General features: G+C 38.7%; 1 protein-coding gene across 1 annotated transcript; it reads right to left on the reverse strand.

Annotated features, from left to right (window-relative positions):
* Window positions 1-2,859: 2,859 nt before the first annotated feature.
* Window positions 2,860-14,373, reverse strand: LOC127651640 (RING finger protein 150-like). The gene is made up of 7 exons (XM_052137579.1): window positions 13,718-14,373; window positions 8,886-9,136; window positions 7,180-7,251; window positions 6,654-6,736; window positions 4,693-4,789; window positions 4,371-4,581; window positions 2,860-3,831 (listed from the first exon to the last, which is right to left on the reverse strand). The coding sequence occupies exons 1-7, from the start codon at window positions 14,169-14,171 to the stop codon at window positions 3,713-3,715; spliced, it is 1,287 nt and encodes a 428-aa protein (XP_051993539.1). The 5' UTR covers window positions 14,172-14,373; the 3' UTR covers window positions 2,860-3,712.
* Between the last annotated feature and the right edge of the window lie 2,465 nt (window positions 14,374-16,838).

The following is a 16,838-nucleotide window of genomic DNA, read 5'->3' on the forward strand; positions in this document are numbered from 1 at the left end:
TGAATGGTTTCTAACATGTTGCTATGTTGTTTCTAAGGTGTTCGAAGCAGTTTCTAACATGTTGCTATGCGGTTGCTAAGGTGTTCAGAGCAGTACCTAGCATGTTGCTGTGTGGTTTTTAAGGTGTTCGGAGCAGTATAAAGCGTGTCACTATACGGTTACGAAAGTGTTCAGAGCTGTTTCTAGCATGTTGCTGCCTAAGTGTTTGAAGCAGTTTGTAGCATGTTGCTATGCGGTTGATAAGATGTTTGGAGTGGTTTCTAGCATGATGCTATGATGTTGCTATAACTGCTTATAGTGCCAACATTGAAAAGTCTACAACTGATTTATTGTCCATTTATTGTCCGTTGTAAATACGGCAGTCTTATTGACCGCTTTTTAATTATTTTCACCTTTCATCTGCTGATAAATGCACAATGAAAACTGTTCAACAGTGTAAATATAATGTCAGGGAGGGTAAAGTTATGTTGCCAAAGCTGTCATTGTGTTTACTGTTTCTCACACCAGATGTCAACTGGGTGACTTGAATAGCACATTTGGAAATGAGGATCCGTACAGTGTGTTCTACATGATCAGTCTGTCATCTTTACACTAACTGTTGCTTGGAAACAACTGCCGTATTCTGCTCAATTGAAGAGCAATAGAGCTTGATAAATTAGAGTTATGCAACCGTTTAATGATTAAAGATGCCATGTGTAATTTCCAATCAGAACTGCAGACAATAATAACAGGCCATCCAAGTTTCAATCAAATGTTAGAATACAAATGAATGTGTTCAATGACAATTGAAAAGTTCAACATACATGTTGTCACCATGTCAACCTGTTTTTCAGACAGATGCATTTCTAAATTAAAACATAATGGAAAAGATGATTTGTAAACATACAAGACAAGGTAAGTGGTTGGAAAACTCAATACATTTATTGTCCCTCACGATCAGTACTCCAATACAGGAAATTCTGCATATATCTACATCTACATGGCCAAATGTATATACAACAACAGCAATACAGGAGAACGCTGCTTGATGCAGTATACAATCCTTTTAAATGACCAGTTATTAAAAGTGCAGACCTGCCAAACATGATGCGCTATATCTGATTCTCTAGCCCTCTTAAATTTTATAAGCTGACATAATTATTCACTTTGACAAACTTGAACTTTCTCTGTATGCTTCTCAAGTATGTAGATAAAGTGCTTTCTATGAAGAAAATAAAACATGGCAATTAACATGGATATTAACATGGCAATTATGAGCATAATTGGGACAATTATGCTCATAATGTAAGGAAGGTTACGGTTTATAAACATCAAATCATTTTATGTAAAGACTATGATTAAAATTATGTATTAGCACAGTATTTATGCTTTATTATAGTCTTTACATGGTCCAATGTATGACCAAAACATTCTCAAACTCCCTCCTCAGTGAAGAAATTACAATTTATTGAAACTGCAAACAGACCTATTGCGAGAAAAGAAACATGAACGCTTTGGTTATGCAAACTGAACATTCTTTTGTGCTTTTGTACATCAGCCCATCGGACTGTAGTAGTGCATTCTGGGGACAAGTCTCTTGAGACAAAGTCTAAATGTCCTTATACCTTATGTAAATAACTGCTATGATTGAAAGTTGATGGTGAGACAGACACACTGTAAACAGCGAGATCTCTCCATTCATGTACATGAACAGTCTACAGTATATAGAATATATGACACATATGTTCAATATTGTGTATATATATATATATATATATTTAAGGGAAACAATAATAACAACTCACTAAAATAAAAAAAATCATAAATATACTAATAAGTGCTATTCTGCAATTTCATTACTTTGTTTTGTTTTTAGAAAAATAAACCCTTTGATATTAAAATATGTCATTCATCAACAGTCTTTCGCTTTCCTACAATGCAGAATATAAAGAATATAAAGCAAACTGCAATCTGTTGTGCTCTCAGTTTGAAAAGACGCTTATTAATCAAACTTTCACAGATTTCAGACCGTCTACTAACCTTCTCAACAACTAAAGTGTAGCATCGGCACAGTAAAGAGTAGCAAAAACACTTTACACTTCTACAAAATATCTACGAGCATTGGTAAACCATTTTGAGATTTCAATGTTTGGTCTTTAAATTGTAACATCGAAACACAACAATTTCTTTTAATGGAATAGTTCACCCAAAATAAACCATTTTGTCATGTCCATCCGAACCCATATGGTGCTCTTTCTTTATGAGGAGCACAAAAGAATAATTTTAAAGAATATTCCGGTCCATCTTTTCAATACAATGCAGTTGATTGTGACTTTAAAGCTTAAAGGGGCAGTTCTCCCAAAAATGAATATTCTCATAATTTACTCACCCTCATGCCACCCCACATGTGTATGACTTTCTTTCTTCTGCAGAACACAAACAAAGATTTGAAAAGAATATCTCAGCTCTGTAAATCCTCACAGTGCATGTGAATGGTGACCATAACTTTAAAGCTCAAAGAAGCACATGAAGGCAGCATAAAAGCAATTAATCCGACTCCAGTGGTTTAATCCATGTCTTCAGAAGTGATATGATAGGTATGGGTGAGAAACAGGTCAATAATTAAGTAATTATTTTACTATAAATCTCCACTTTCACTTTCTTCTTATTTTGTTTTTGGCGATTCACATTCTTTGTGCATATTGCCATCTACTGGGCAGAATTTATAGTAAATATTGATCTGTTTCTCACCCACACCTATCATATCTCTTCAGAAGACATGGATTAAACCACCGGAGTTGTATGGATTACTTTTATACTGCATTTATATGCTTTTTTTGAGCTTCAAAGCTTTGGTCACCTTTGACTTGTTTTGTATGGACCAACAGAGCTGAGATATTCTTCTAAAAATCTTCATTTGTGTTCTGCAGAAGAAAGAAAGTCTGTGATTGGATTCGAGTGAGTAAATGATGAGAACTTCATTTTTGGGTGAACTATCCCTTTAAGAAAACGTACAAAATCTTGACATCCATTGTGCATTCATTTATTCCAGCTCTCCTGTCAACACGCTCCTCTCATAGAGCTCATGAACGCATAACAGACGACAATACTTTTACTGAAATATGATATACATTTCGCCAAAACCTGTGGTATGCCTTCAGAAGACTTGCTGCTTGTTGCTGTGAGATGATTTGACACGTATAATGTGCGAACAGCATCCGTTTTGCATACGACATGCACTGGTGATACTTCTCAAGGATTATCTGTGATAACACTTGACTGTTTAAAGAACTACCGTAGGACGTCACGGATGCTGGTTAAAATAAAAACAACCTGCTTTTGACACTCAAAGCAAATGCAGTTGGCCACATACATCTATGCATTAAATGCATGTAGTTGTATGGATTGTTTTTGGAATATCTGGGCGTATATTGGCAGTGATCCCATAGGGAAGTTGAAACAGTCAACATTTCCACAAAGCAGTATGGAAACATCTAAATGTGGCATGCCCTCAACAAGCTCAGGATTCAAAGACAGGTCATTGACATGGAAACATTCAGAAAACAGAAGCACTTTTGTGGATGTGGGACTCGTTTTCAAGGCTGATGAGACCAGGGGGTCAATAAAGGAGGTTGCACACGTGTGCTACTATTGCTTTATGTTCTTGTTTTGTCTTTGTGCTCCACTGCAGTTCTTCTCCATTTATGGCACATTGAGTCTTCAGGTTCTGCTCTCAGGACTTCACTTCTTCATGTTCTGGTTCAGGCTGAAGTTCTACATCAGACAGGACCAGCTCCACCGGCATGATGAGGGAGGTGTCCGAGTCAATGCTTAAAGTGGGCTGGTGCTCACCTGTGGAAACATTAAAGCGGTCACCAAGGTGACATAAATAGGCAGTTAAATCTATATATGAGAGCTGAAATTAGCACTCAGACTTAAACAATCCAATCCAGATCCAAGGGAAGCGATACAGGTCCGTGATCTGACGTCGCACACATTGCTGTGGCTGTAACTAACTCCAGTACTCAAGGGGGCGATAGAGTTACCTTCACATGTCAGTGCCATTAAACTGGATGTGCTATTATTTAGGTAGCTAGCTATAAATATGCTGACAATTTAACTATAACTCATGATTCTCGTCAAACTGTTGTTACACCATGACAGCATTTGACCTGAAAGAGGAGAGTGACTGTAGAAGAAAACCGTTTATGCTAATGCCTACTGTAGCACCCTTTGTAGCAATGCTGAGAAAGCAAAATGTACTCGTGTTGCATTATGAAGTGCGGTTTGACACATTCCAGTAACAAAACCGAATTTGCATAGCTAGAAGCATTTGTGTTTACATTGTATATTTTGAGCCTTCAGACAGATGATCATTGATGTATACTCACTGCTGGCGATGTGGTTGCCCTGTTGGACTTGCGGAAAGGAGTCGATCTCGTGGTAAATGTGCAACAGGCCTGTTGCTCTGACAGCTGGATCAAGGACCACAGAGTTCTCCCCCACTGTGACCTCACTCGCCCCCGTCAAGGGATTGGTGGGCGGGCCACTGATTGACATCTCATAATCAGGAGGGATATCATCAGAGCAGTCTGAATTGGGCTGTTTGGATGATACATTAAAGCATTCTTTAGTAGATAGTTTATACAATGTTCAGGCAAGAAGATAACACAGAAGACAGGGTAGCTTCAACCAGAAGTATGTCACTCTTACCAAGATTCCCAGGGCTTTTAGGATGTTCATTTTACACATGGGACAGGTTCTGTGCTCCTGAAGCCAAGGGTCCACACAGTTCTTATGGAACACGTGACTGACAAAACAGCACAGTGAAAGAAGAGCAGTTAGAGAAACATTACTACAAGTCTATGACTACATTGGGGTGGCTGTGGCTCAGTTGGTACAGTGGGTCGGCCACTAATTGCAGGGTTGGTGGTTTAAATACCAGCCCACACGACTCCACATGCCGAAGTGTCCTTGGGCAAGACACTGAACCCCAAGTTGCTCCCAATGACAGGCTAGCGCCTTGCATGGGTGAATGTATCAGTGTAAAGCGCTTTGAATACCATTAAGGTTAAATATATAAGTGCAGACCATTTACCATTTACATTGGAAGCAACCTTGGGCTGTGCTGCAGCTGTACGCTTGAGGCTAGACTTCAGCAACATTATAACAGGTATTAAAATGGACACTGTATGGGCCCATTTTTTTAATTGCAAAGCAAAATAATTTTCTAAAATATTGTGGTGAGTAAAGCATTGATTAAACAATACGAAAAGTGGGGGCCTGGGTATCTCAGCGAGTTTTGACGCCAACCACCACCCCGTGAGTCACGAGTTCGAATCAAGGCGTGCTGAGTGACTCAAACCAGGTCTCCTAAGCAACCAAACTGGCCCGGTTGCTAGGGACGGTAGAGTCACATGGGGTAACCTCCTTGTGGTCACAATGAGTGGTTCTCGCTCTCAATGGGGCACGTGGTAAGTCACTAAGTAGTGGGAATTAGGCATTCCAAATTGGGAGAATAGGGGATAAAAAAAACAACAAACAAACAATACAATACAATACAATACAATACAATACAATACAATACAATACGAAAAGACGGCAATCCCTTACAAAAATTGAGAGTTCACGGCAAATTTGCCATAGATCATTTTCACATGCAAATGAGCTTTGGGGCAAATTATCCATTGTTGTCAAAGGTTTGCTGGAGGCAAGTTTCGATTTATTTTGTAATGGATATACTGTATTGTTTATTTTCATATTGAACATAAGCCAGACATTCATTGGCAGACATTCCACATCAATCCATATTGCAACTGAATTCGTCAATCTGTCAGAGACAGATTTATTATAAGGGCTTTTCTAAGGACTCGTAAACGTTCACCTGCATCACACGGACATATTTGGAGCAACTCACTTTGGTTGCGTGCCATCATAAACCCAGTGTTTTAGGTCGCTGCATATGGATTTGCGCTCTATCCAGCTGTTTTTGAAAGCTGTCGCACGTGTCTAGCGAGTGTGTTTTGTTGTTGGCTGTACAGCTGTGTGCTGCCTAAACAGCTGGAGTTTTGCTTACTGCCCCCTGCTGAAAACAAGGGGATACTTCAAGCTTGAACTGCTCTTACGGTATTCCTTATTATGGTTCTGGGACATAATGGCAATACATGTTTGAACGTAATTAATCGCACTGAATTAATGCGTTATGTCTAAATTGATCGTATTTACTTTCTTCATCCATGTTCTTGGTTTTAATGTCTTCAGTTCATCAGTTCTTGTTATTCCAAAGAAAAAAAGTCTTTGTAATCTTTTCTCAAAACGTAAGAACTTGCTCCACCTCTGAAATGACTTTTCTGCTGTAAACACAAATCCCTCTTATTTTTCCACTGCTCCCCTCCAACCACCTAGATCTGACTGTTAGCATCCGCTCTTTAGGATTTAATCGAAGTCCCCGCTAACGTTTTTCTCACTCAATGTTCTGATCGTTTCGTCAGATTTCCTCGAACAGAAATACGTCAGATACTAAAAGTAAAATGGGAGCTTTGGAAAGGATGAATTTTGCATAGAAATATTTCAGAGATTTAAGTTCATTGCTTTAATATGCGTTATCTTGTGATTATCTTCACTGCCTAATCTTTTCAAATGACTGCTGATCCTGTAATGGCTTGTGATCTTACCAACAAGGCAGTATCCTGACAACATCATTAGGTTTGTAGTCTTCGATACAAACTGCGCAGTTGTCAAAGTCTGACTCAGTTTCCTAGAAACACGGAAAAGAAGCAGGAGGATTGTGAGTAACCATATGTGGGTGTATGTACAGTGCTGGAGCACACTTCCTCTAATAGAGAGTTCATGGAAAAATACCAGCCAGGATCATAAAGTTGAAAATCATCTCAAATAAGAATGAAGCAGGTTTCAGGTTAAACACTTACTGATTTGCACACAGACATGTTTAAGTAATACATTTTGAATATTGCAGGCATTTATCATTATAAGATACTTTTAGATTCTTTAAAGTAAAAGTTACCAGTGCTTGCCCATGCCAAAGTCACCTCCATAATACTAGGGGGACTTTCAGTCAACAAATGTAAGACTTCTGTGAATAACATTTAATTTAAGACATTAAGCATTTTAATGGGTCCACTCACACCCCGTAGAATTAAGATTTACATCAGGTATAAAGAAGTGCTGACTGAGCCGTACCTTGTCACCCTTCCTGATGGTTCGTACTTGTAACTTGTTTATGGCTTTTTTTGCAGCGTCCCCCAGTTGCCTCTGCAAAACATATTAAACATTGGATCTATAGATAAAAAGTTACATATAGTGACAAATATATTATTCAACCATATTGACAAAGCAGTGAGACATCGTGGTCCTTCTGTTTAAGATCATTGGTCTTAAAACAAGGCCTAGATGAAATCAAACATTTTCTGAAACTTTTTTGTACAAAGTTAACACGACTCTTCTTAAATGTTTATTCTGGGTTCAATAAAGGTGAGCTCAATTTACAGCATTAGTGGCATAATGTTAATTACCACAAACAAATCATTTCAATTCGTCCTTTTCTTTCTTTCTTTCTTTCTCTCCCCAATATGAAATGCCCAATTCCCAAGGCACTCCAAGTTCTCGTGGTGGCGTAGTGCCTCAATCCGGGTGGTGGAGGACGAGTCTCAGTTGCCTCCACATCTGAGACGTCAATTCTTGCATCTTATCACGTGACTTGTTGAGCGCGTTACCGCGCGTGTGGAGGCTTCCCGCTATTCTCCACAGCATCCACGCACAACTCACTATGCACCCACCGAGAGCGAGAACCACATTATAGCGACCACGAGGAGGTTATCCCATGTGACTCTGCCCTCCCTAACAACCGGGCCAATTTGGTTGCTTAGGAGACCTGGCTGGAGTCACTCAGCACGCCCTGGATTCAAACTCGCGACTCCAGGTGTGATAGTTTGAGGATTTAAAAGGCAGAAATCTGATGCTTAGCAATTTATAGAAGCACTTACATTCATTCTTCCTTCATTCTTGTGTGTAACTGGAGCAGTAATGTGGTTTAAATCGCTACTTTTACTGTCTTTTTAGGGTTTAAAAAGTTACGTCATCATAGCTGATTGTAAAATTGGATTTAACTTTACACAGGTTAGTAAATTATATTATGACACTAAAATAAATCACTAATAAATAAATCATGTTAGCACATATAATGTTTACGTCTTGTGGCTATAGTTTTGAAACTGCATTTACACATTGGCCCCATTCACTTCCATTGTAAGTGGAAGTAGATTTTACATACAGTTTTACGATGCTTTAACAATTTTATGTATAAATCAATAAACGTGGAAATAAATAAAACACAATAATACATAAATAAGGAATTAAAAGTATAAACACTCATTTATGTCAGATTTGAACATGTTTTTATTCATTTATTTGTAAGTCCACTTTTAAATTTTTTACTTCTTTGCAAATGTATAAATTTTTTTTAAAAATGTCATATTGGCAGATCCAGTCCTCCATTAATGTTCCATTATAAAACATTTTTCAAATCCTATTTGGACAAACGTTGATTGTTCAGACTTTTGGACTTCACTGCTTATTGGCGAGACCGGTTAATTGGCAATTATTTGGTCATTTTGGTCACTACTTTATAACAAGGCCTAGATGAAATCAGACTACTTTTAACATTTTCTGAGGTTTCTGCAAACACTCAGCAATCTGTACACTTGCAGAAACTGGTGTCCACCAATGGGAAATGTGTAGCTCATCCTTGTGTCAGTTCAGATCTACCAACAGCTTCGTCAACGAAAAATGAACTATTTATTTTTCATAGAATTGGGGGTGAATTTTAAGTAAATATTGTGTAAACTGAATGCTCATTAAATTCCATAAATGTTGTATTTCTCCAGCACCTGGTTGCGGTCTCGTGCGTTGGCGTAGCGGAACCGTTGGATGTAGTAGAAGACGAGCCAGGTGAGAGAGATGATCATGAGGATGATGAAGGAGATGGAGACGAACACCACAGAGGTGCGGCTGACATATTTTTGGAGATTTCGTGTGCCGATGGTGATGTGCATCACCACAGTGATGTTCTTCTCCAACAGGGCGACGATCTCACGACCTTTGGGCTCTGGAATCATGATGGCAACCACATCACCGGTACCTAAAGAGATGATGTTGCATCAAATATCAAAGAAGCACTCAAAACTCAAAAGGAAATTAAATTCTAAAACTTGTTTGAAGTGGCTAGAATCTTGCAAATGTTAAATTCGGGTATGCTTAAATTCCTAAAGGATAAACAGAGCAACATTTACTTTGATTAAATGTGAGTGTGAGTGACAGTCACTTGTGTGTGGCAGCACTGCTGTGCCGCAGGCATGTGCTGCTAATACTGCAATACAGAGGTAAAAATAGAGCTACTGTTAGCTCAGCATGTGCAGTCTGGAGTAATTATGAGCAGTGACAGCACAGCTGCAGATCTGTTTGCATGTCTCTACCTCTGCTGGACTCTTACATCATAACAACTCTACCATTTGATTCGATGCTTAGTTTCAATCATGAGTTTGCTGCTGATGAATATACTGATTCCTAGTGAGTTGTGTTACAGAGACACCTATCTATAGATCTACCTATCTATCTCTCAGAAAACCTTAGCAACCACAGAACACCCTAGCAACTACCAAAGCACCCTAGCAACTACCAGAATACCCTAGCAACTACCAAAATACCTTTGCAAAGGTCTAGCAACCACTCAGAATACCTTAGTAACAACCCAGAATGCATGTGCAATGCCCTAGCAATGAGTCAGAACACCCTAGCAACCACCTAACAACCATCAGAACAATCTAGCAACCATCAGAACACCCCAACAACCTCACACAACACACGAGCAATGGCACAGAATACCTTAGCAACCACCCAGAACACCCTAGCAACCACAGAACACCCTAGCAACTACCAGAACACCTTAGCAAAGGCCTAGCAACCACTCAGAATACCTCAGTAACAACCCAGAATGCCTGTGTAATGCCCTAGCAATGAGAGAGAACACCCTAGCAACCACCTAACAACCATCATAACAAAAAAAGCAACCATCAGAACACCCTAACAATGGCACAGAATACCTTAGCAATAACCCAGAAAACCCAAATAATGGCCAAACAACCTCCCACAAGACTCTAGCAATGGCCTAGCAACCACCAAGTACACCCTGAAAACACCTGTCTACCACTCAAAACACCCAAGCAATGTCCTAGCAACCACCAAGTACACCCTGAAAACACCTGTCTACCACTCAAAACACCCAAGCAATGTCCTAACAACCACCCAAAACACTCTATCAATAGCTAACGACCGCCCAGAACATCCTCATAATGGCCTAGCAAGCACACAGAACACCCTTGCAAACACCTAGCAACTACTAAAAACACCCAAGCAATGGCAAAGCAACCAGTCAGAACACACTAACAACCTCACAAATAAATTATTTTAAATAAATACAAATGAAAAAAAACTTTCAAAAAAAAGGCACTTGCAACCTCACAGAATACCTTAGTAACGACCCAGACCATTAACACAATGCCATTGCAACCACCAGAACACCCTTGCAACCTCTAACTACACCCTAGCAAAGGCCAGGCAACCACCCAGAACACCCAAGCAATGCCCTAGCAACCAGTAAGAACACCCTAGCATCCACATAGCAACCACAGAACACCCCAGCAACCTCCCAAAACACCCTAGCAAAGGCCTAGCAACCATCAGAACACCCTAGCAAACATCACAACACCCTAGCAAAGACCTAGCAATCACTCAGAATACCCAATGCCCTAGAAACCACCCAGGACACCCAAGCAATCTTAGCAACCAGTCAGAATACCCTAGCAACCACCAGAACACCATAGCAACCTCCTAAAACACCCTGGCAAAGGCCAAGCAACCACTCCGAACACCCAAGCAAAATGTTGAAATGTAAATGAAAATGTTAAGATCTAGTTAAGCTGATTGAAGTTCTGGACCTCTTGATCTCTAGCAGTGACTTGACCTTGACCACAAGATCTGGATGACATGAAGAGATTTCAGGTCAAGCTTTAGCAATCTCTCACAGAACTGAGTTGTTCAGATTGTCAAACTGCTGAGATAAAGCACAAAACAGTCCATCCAGAATCATATTTGAGAGGATGACAGAAAAGTTTTTGAAATGTCTTAGTGTACTAGGCCAAAACCAACAGAAGCAGGTTCAACACATGTAAACTGTTCACAGAGTGAATCCACCAACAGGCTTATCACCAGGTCACTCCGACACGCAAGATATTCCAGCACAGCTGTTTTTTATATAACACTGCCCATCATACCAGTGTTTATGGCAGCCTAATAAAATCAACCTCACAGCTGAAAGGAGAACAGCCTATGTTTGCATATTATCCTGAGCAGTTCTGACTATCAGCAAAGAAACAGATGGCCTCTTGAACCAAAATTACAATAAACAATACCTTAAAGCGGCACTCAGTAACTTTTTTTCCTCATTAAAAAGTATTACTCCTATAGAAATGAATAGTCATTTTAATGCATATTTATAAAATCATGAGCACTCACATGAGATGAAGACTCCAGTCCTATTAGTAACATTATAAAAGCTGTTTTTATTCTACATGTGGCAGGGGTGCCCTCATGGGCCATTTTAGAATCACATGACCAGCTGACTACAACTCACTTAATCTCAGTAACCGTCTTGTTATTGGATACTTTCACTGATAGATTAATAGATAGATAGATCAACCATGGCTAACTATGAATAGTCATTTTTGAGATCTGTACCTGAAAACTATTGCGTTTGAGTGATGCTACATCCAGGCCACTAGTTGTCAGTGTAAGTTTAAGGTGACATATTAAAAACATTTCTGGGTGCACCTTAAAATGAGACATTTTCATTTCATTTTCATTTCGATTTGACTTATTTAAGCAACAGATAATGCTACACTTGAATATTTATTTCTAAATGTCCAAGAATAATCTTGATTGTTGAAAACTGGAGTTTTCTGGCCTTTAGTCCATGAATATTTGCTGTGAAGTCATCTATATGCTAGTGTGCTCCAAAAACTTGCCTTAAAATTGTGAAATGACTTATTTTAAGTATTTATGTCTATTTTAAAGATACCGTAATATTGTTAGCAGCTACTGTAAGTTTCAAGGTATTACGTTTTAAGAATTCTCTCCAAGTCTTATCACATTTTAGCTTGATTTTAGTGAATTGTTGCTATATTTAAAGGTGCTGGAAGCTATTTATTTCATGGAAAGGTTTGCAAAAAAAACGATATTAATGACTTGAGATATCTCAGCAGTCTGTGTGACAGCTGTAGACTTTGTAAGCAGCAAATAAAAGTGTGTCCGCAGACATTGACACTTTTCACCTGTCAATCATTTTGCTCATTCTCGTTTGAAGTGGATCACTCAGGCTATGACTCATAATGTTTGTCAGTTGAGGGCACTATTGTGCCATTGTTAAATTTGACAGCAACAGGAACAAACAATGCTGCTCTTTTGCGCAGTTTTGGTCTCAAATGTATCTTTGGAGGGCGGGGTTTTTGAATGAGTGGGCGTGGCTAATTCAACAGCTTAGTCAGGTGAAAGCTTCAGAATGCTAAAATCGCTTACAGCTGTTTTTAGTTTGTTTCAAGAGGGTGTTTTTTAACGGTATATAGCCTCACCTTTGATGTTACCAATATACCATTCTGTCTAAAAATGTGTGGTACATGTGTACAGGAAAACACGATGAGCCCCTCGTCTAATATGAATGCTACGATTTTACGTAGCTCAGCTAATCTCAGGGCTCCAATCTTCCTGGACTCAGGAGTTCCTGTAGCTATATATGTGAAATTTGCTTAATTGTGAAAATGTCAACCAAAAATCTTTATGCTTTATTTTCTTTATTTCTGCCTTTGATTTTGGAGTGTAATGTGATCTGGACATGTTATGAAAATCTAACAAGAGGAAACCTGCAGCGACTGCAAACGTCGATTAATCATGTCGCAACTCAACTAATAAATCCACAGGATGCTGAGTGCATACTTACTTGTTTCAGATATGTCACTAAATGCAAGTCAAGACAACAATCGTGGGGATTTTGCAATGCATGTGTTTAAAAAAATTTTTTTTAATAAATAAATCATGTGAGTCAGATTTTAAACTTGACATGGGTTATTTGTTTTATCTCGTTTTCTTTATTATGCAAGTAAGAGACTTTGAATATCCATCAAGTATTAAATGTGCAATATAAATAAACTAGCTGTGCCTTGTTTGACACGTCATGAACATTATGTTACATTGCTAATGACACACAGATGCACAAAGCACAGTCCCTCACAAAGTAAATATACCACCTAAATTCACTGTCAAGAGTTTGACTGTTTTTCCACATCAGAATAAGTGCCATAAATTGTCTTTTGAAATAAAATGCAATATCTGTCCCCTGGCATCGATTAACGGGGGCATTTCTTTGAGTGGGGGCACTGTTTTCCATTCATCAAGCCAAAATATGAAATGTCATCAGTCAATATTTATGGCTTAATCCAGTATTTTGTATTTGACCATGTATAATCAAAATGCAGTATGCATATGTAGCAGGTCATTAACACATGTTGATGCATTGCTATAGAAACCAGTTGCAACAAATCAGTGTGATTGCCTTTGACATACATGAAGAATGACTGTGAGAGCAAATGCACGAAGGTGAGTTTCCACTTACCTTGATGTGGCATTGTTATAGTCTCATTAGAGTTGCTGGAGCCCATGTTGAATATGACCACAGCAGATGCATTGAGACTAGCAGCATGCCTGATTTTGTCTCTGTATGTGCAATTCCCTCTGGATATCAGTGCTATCCATGGACTGTTGGGATTTGGAAGAGGGAATTTAGTATTACTGTCACACGCCTGCCTGTCCTGCAGAAGAGAAGGCATAAAAACAAAGCCCTTGGCATCCCTTTTAGGAGAGTGTTCCCCATATCTACCACACTCAGTCTTCTCTGTCTTGATTTCAGATGTCACTGGATCCAGATAGGTGATGTTGACAAAAGCAGTGTACCATTCCTCTTTCTCTGCCACTGTGAAGTCCAGACACAGCAAATGCACAAAGCATAAAGACAGTAGCCAAGCAGACAGGGCAAGACTCCGGCAGGCTTGCGTTAGGGACATTGCCATGTTTCTAGAAATGATCCCAAACAACAGTTTTCAAAGCTGGTAAAGATCCGTTATCCCTCCTGTTCTTCAATATGGGATGTTGTTCGAGTAAAGCATGACTTGGCAACCCAACAATACAACTGAGACGCAATTAACTCAAAACACCTCCATGTCAAACTCAGTTGTCCTTTAAAAGTGGCTTATAAATGCAGTCCACCATCATGTTGAGTCACCAGCAGCATTTGCGCTTGATGTCACGGTAACAACAAGGTTGCCAGGTATTACGAACAAGACCATTTTGCTGTATCTCTTTTTTTTATAGCCAAAAGCATAACGACACAAGATACAGTGATTTAATTGGCTAAATAAATTAAATGGCATACAATAAGAAAAAAGGGCCTGTAATAATAGGTTTAAAAACTAGGTATAGGCATGTGGCAAAATCATTTAAGAAGAACTCTTGGAACTCTATTAGTGAATATCTATAATTAACCCTTTAATATTGAATATTAAATATAAAATATAATATAACAAATAGTATAGTAATTGGTTTCTTTGTAGATGCAAACAATGCAATTTGTTGTCGTTTTTTCCCTGAAAAATAAAGGTAAAAAAAAGTGAAGGAAAATGGTGCCATAGTTAGGGACCGTTCTCACCAAACATATTGTTTTTGTATGTCCGTGCTGTAAAAAACATCTTTGACCATTGCACCACTTCTCTCTGTTTTTTCAGCCTCTCACGCAGGATCGCCACGTTTTTTAGGACACATATATTTTAAGTATGAAACTTGGTTTTCAGTTTCCTAGCATTATTTGTTTTCCCAAGTATATGGTTATTTAGAAAATGCAGTTCCAGTTGACGTGCTGTGCAGTGTGTATAAACCTCTAGACTGACACTAGAGGCTGTAGCCTTTAGCTTCCTCGTTAGCACGCCCGCCTCCCATGCTGGAGACGCCGGTTCGAATCCCGCTCAGAGTGGGTCGAGCAGGACAGATTAGTGTGGATGTGAGATGTCATGTCAAGTTAAAACGTGTTTAGAGATCTGCTTTCGTCTAGCTTGTTTAGTGTGTGGTCGCGTTCGATGTGAACTTACCCGTAGGAACGTTTGAATATATTGCTTGATACAATCTGTTACAATCTGCAAGAAAATGTTCAGTGAAAAATTGACAAAACTAAAACTCTTTCCAAAATATTTTTTTAGAAGTCATTCCCAAAAGATATAGGCTTATTCAGTTGGCATATCACAGACATGATCATTTCGCTGCATTCGAATACTTCCCTACTATACTATATAGTATGCTAAAAACAGTGTGCCAATGGAGTCTTATTTAAAATCCTCAGTATTCATAAAAATAACCGGATGACCTTCTATTTCTGTTGAGATTCTGAAATGTGGATCAACTGTACACTAATGATCCCATAATCCCTCGGGAGCTGATGCAATATCACATTCAAAATGTTGGATTAAAAGAATGGCAGGGAACCACGATTTGGATAGCACTTCTATATAGCACCATATATATATATATATTCAGAGAAAATGGTTGCTTGTACGTATATTGTGCCTGTTTGGCAGTTGATTATTTTCATGATTTTTTTTCTTATGTCATAAATTCAGGCCACAGATCAATACCCAAATCCTCAGATGAAGTATGTCCAAAATATATAATACTACTTGCTTGCATACCTAAAAGAACATACTGTATACCTACAGAGAAGTGCGTCCTTCATCAAGTACAGTACATGCAGTGACAGAACGCAATGTCTCAAAGTAATTAAAAAAAAAATAATAATTATATGTTTTTGATGGGTAAAATCGAAAAAGACAATTGAAATGACTCTTACTCAAGTAGTTTTCAAAAACGTAATGAAAAATAACCCTCTGAAATGATGCAGTGTAGTGCATTATCTAGAGTATCTGGCAACCCGCTCAGTCATTGACAGCGCTAAACTCTGTGCGTTGCCCTCCTCTGTGATGGAGTGGGACTACTCTCCTGTAACTCTGACAGATTTATATCCAGCATATATACATTTTACGATATTAATCTCTAAATAACATTTTAAATAACACGTGACTGCAAAAAAACAAAAAAAAAAAACCAAAAAAAAAAACACACAGACGTGTAAATCTAACCGGAACTGATAATTGCGCCTAGATGTTTCAGTACGGCACGGTTTACCGTTGCACGCGCTCAGGGATCAGCTGTGGTCAAAACTGCCTGGCGGGAGAGCTGCCGTCGTCACACAAGGATTAATTTCGGGAACCTCTCCTCGCCCCGTCTCTGTTATTTGCGCCCCTTTAAATCAATTCAAAATGTTTTTGAATGTTAAAAAAATAATAAGTAGGAAAAGCAATCAATATTCATTATATAGAAGGAAAACGTAAATGTTATTAACACAGAATGTATACAATGTTCTCCGGGCTTCAGTCCATTTAAATCTCCAGACACAAAAAAATATATTTGGGTGTGGGGTTTAATTAGGGATTTACTGTCGCTCCACCTGTGCTCAGTACAGTACAAGAAGCCTGTACTGGAATGAGTCTTGTGAAGCTGCTTTTCAATATAGTGTTTAGAGTGTAAACTGGCGCTTCAGTGTGATATTTGAGGATGCCTGCTGCATGTATTGATATTGTCAGGAATGAATACACATTTTGGGACTTGATTTGATGCTGTCACGTGATGAATTA

This window comes from Xyrauchen texanus, chromosome 11, assembly GCF_025860055.1.
Source record: "Xyrauchen texanus isolate HMW12.3.18 chromosome 11, RBS_HiC_50CHRs, whole genome shotgun sequence".
Taxonomy (NCBI): Eukaryota; Metazoa; Chordata; class Actinopteri; order Cypriniformes; family Catostomidae; genus Xyrauchen; species Xyrauchen texanus.

Bases quoted from the DNA above. Each gene is read 5' to 3' on its own strand.
- LOC127651640 (XM_052137579.1), bottom strand. From the start codon at position 14,171: ATGGCAATGTCCCTAACGCAAGCCTGCCGGAGTCTTGCCCTGTCTGCT. The intron at 6,737-7,179 runs GTACGGCTCAGT...CCGTGTTTCTAG, and splicing joins CCATCAGGAAGGGTGACAAG to GAAACTGAGTCAGACTTTGA. The intron at 4,582-4,692 runs GTAAGAGTGACA...TCATCCAAACAG, and splicing joins TAAAAGCCCTGGGAATCTTG to CCCAATTCAGACTGCTCTGA.